We start from the raw sequence: 560 nt of genomic DNA, 5'->3' as shown, positions 1-560 counted from the left end.
GGGGGGGTACACTTGTTGCTGCCAGCAGCTCTGATTGTACCACTGAGGAGAGACAGAGGTCAAAGGTCAGGCAAGCAGCAGACAGAACCGAACTCAGAATCTGAAACACGAAGGTGAGATGGTCCTACCTGAACTCCCAAGTTGAAGTAATACTGGAGGACCCTGCAGTCTGCAAAAATAACAAATACACCTTAACAGGTGAGAGGACGTGACCCCGTGACCTTTCAGAGTCCTAACTCAGGTTCTGACTGGGCTGCAATGCTGGAGAAGAGTTTTAAACAGAATTTGTCTCTAAATATTTCCTCCCGTGTGAGCCAAAGCCGAGGGGAGGGGAGGAGGTCAGCTGCAGCCGAGGGGAGGTCAGCCGAGGGGAGGAGGGAAGGTCAGCTGCAGCCGAGGGGAGGGGAGGTGAGGGGAGGTCAGCCGCAGCTGAGAGGAGGGGAGGTCAGCCGCAGCCGAGAGGGGAGGTCCTGCAGCCGAGGGGAGGTCAGCCGCAGCCGAGGGGAGGAGGGGAGGTCAGCCGCAGCCGAGGGGAGGTCAGCTGCAGCCGAGGGGAGGGG

The 560-nt window shown here is 59.1% G+C and overlaps 1 protein-coding gene across 1 annotated transcript in view; it reads right to left on the bottom strand.

The window, feature by feature from the left end:
• Positions 1-560, bottom strand: part of alg13 (ALG13 UDP-N-acetylglucosaminyltransferase subunit) — a 12,404-nt gene that overhangs the window by 1,580 nt on the left and 10,264 nt on the right. Inside the window, exons 22-23 of the mRNA XM_037974652.1 lie at positions 129-169; positions 1-42 (exon numbers count right to left, since the gene is read on the bottom strand). Of these exons, the coding sequence (XP_037830580.1) occupies positions 1-42; positions 129-169 (83 nt within the window). The remainder of the gene's footprint in view (positions 43-128; positions 170-560) is intronic.

This window comes from Kryptolebias marmoratus, linkage group LG3 (assembly GCF_001649575.2).
Source record: "Kryptolebias marmoratus isolate JLee-2015 linkage group LG3, ASM164957v2, whole genome shotgun sequence".
NCBI classification, from domain to species: domain Eukaryota; kingdom Metazoa; phylum Chordata; class Actinopteri; order Cyprinodontiformes; family Rivulidae; genus Kryptolebias; species Kryptolebias marmoratus.
This window is presented reverse-complemented; position numbering and strand designations above follow the sequence as displayed.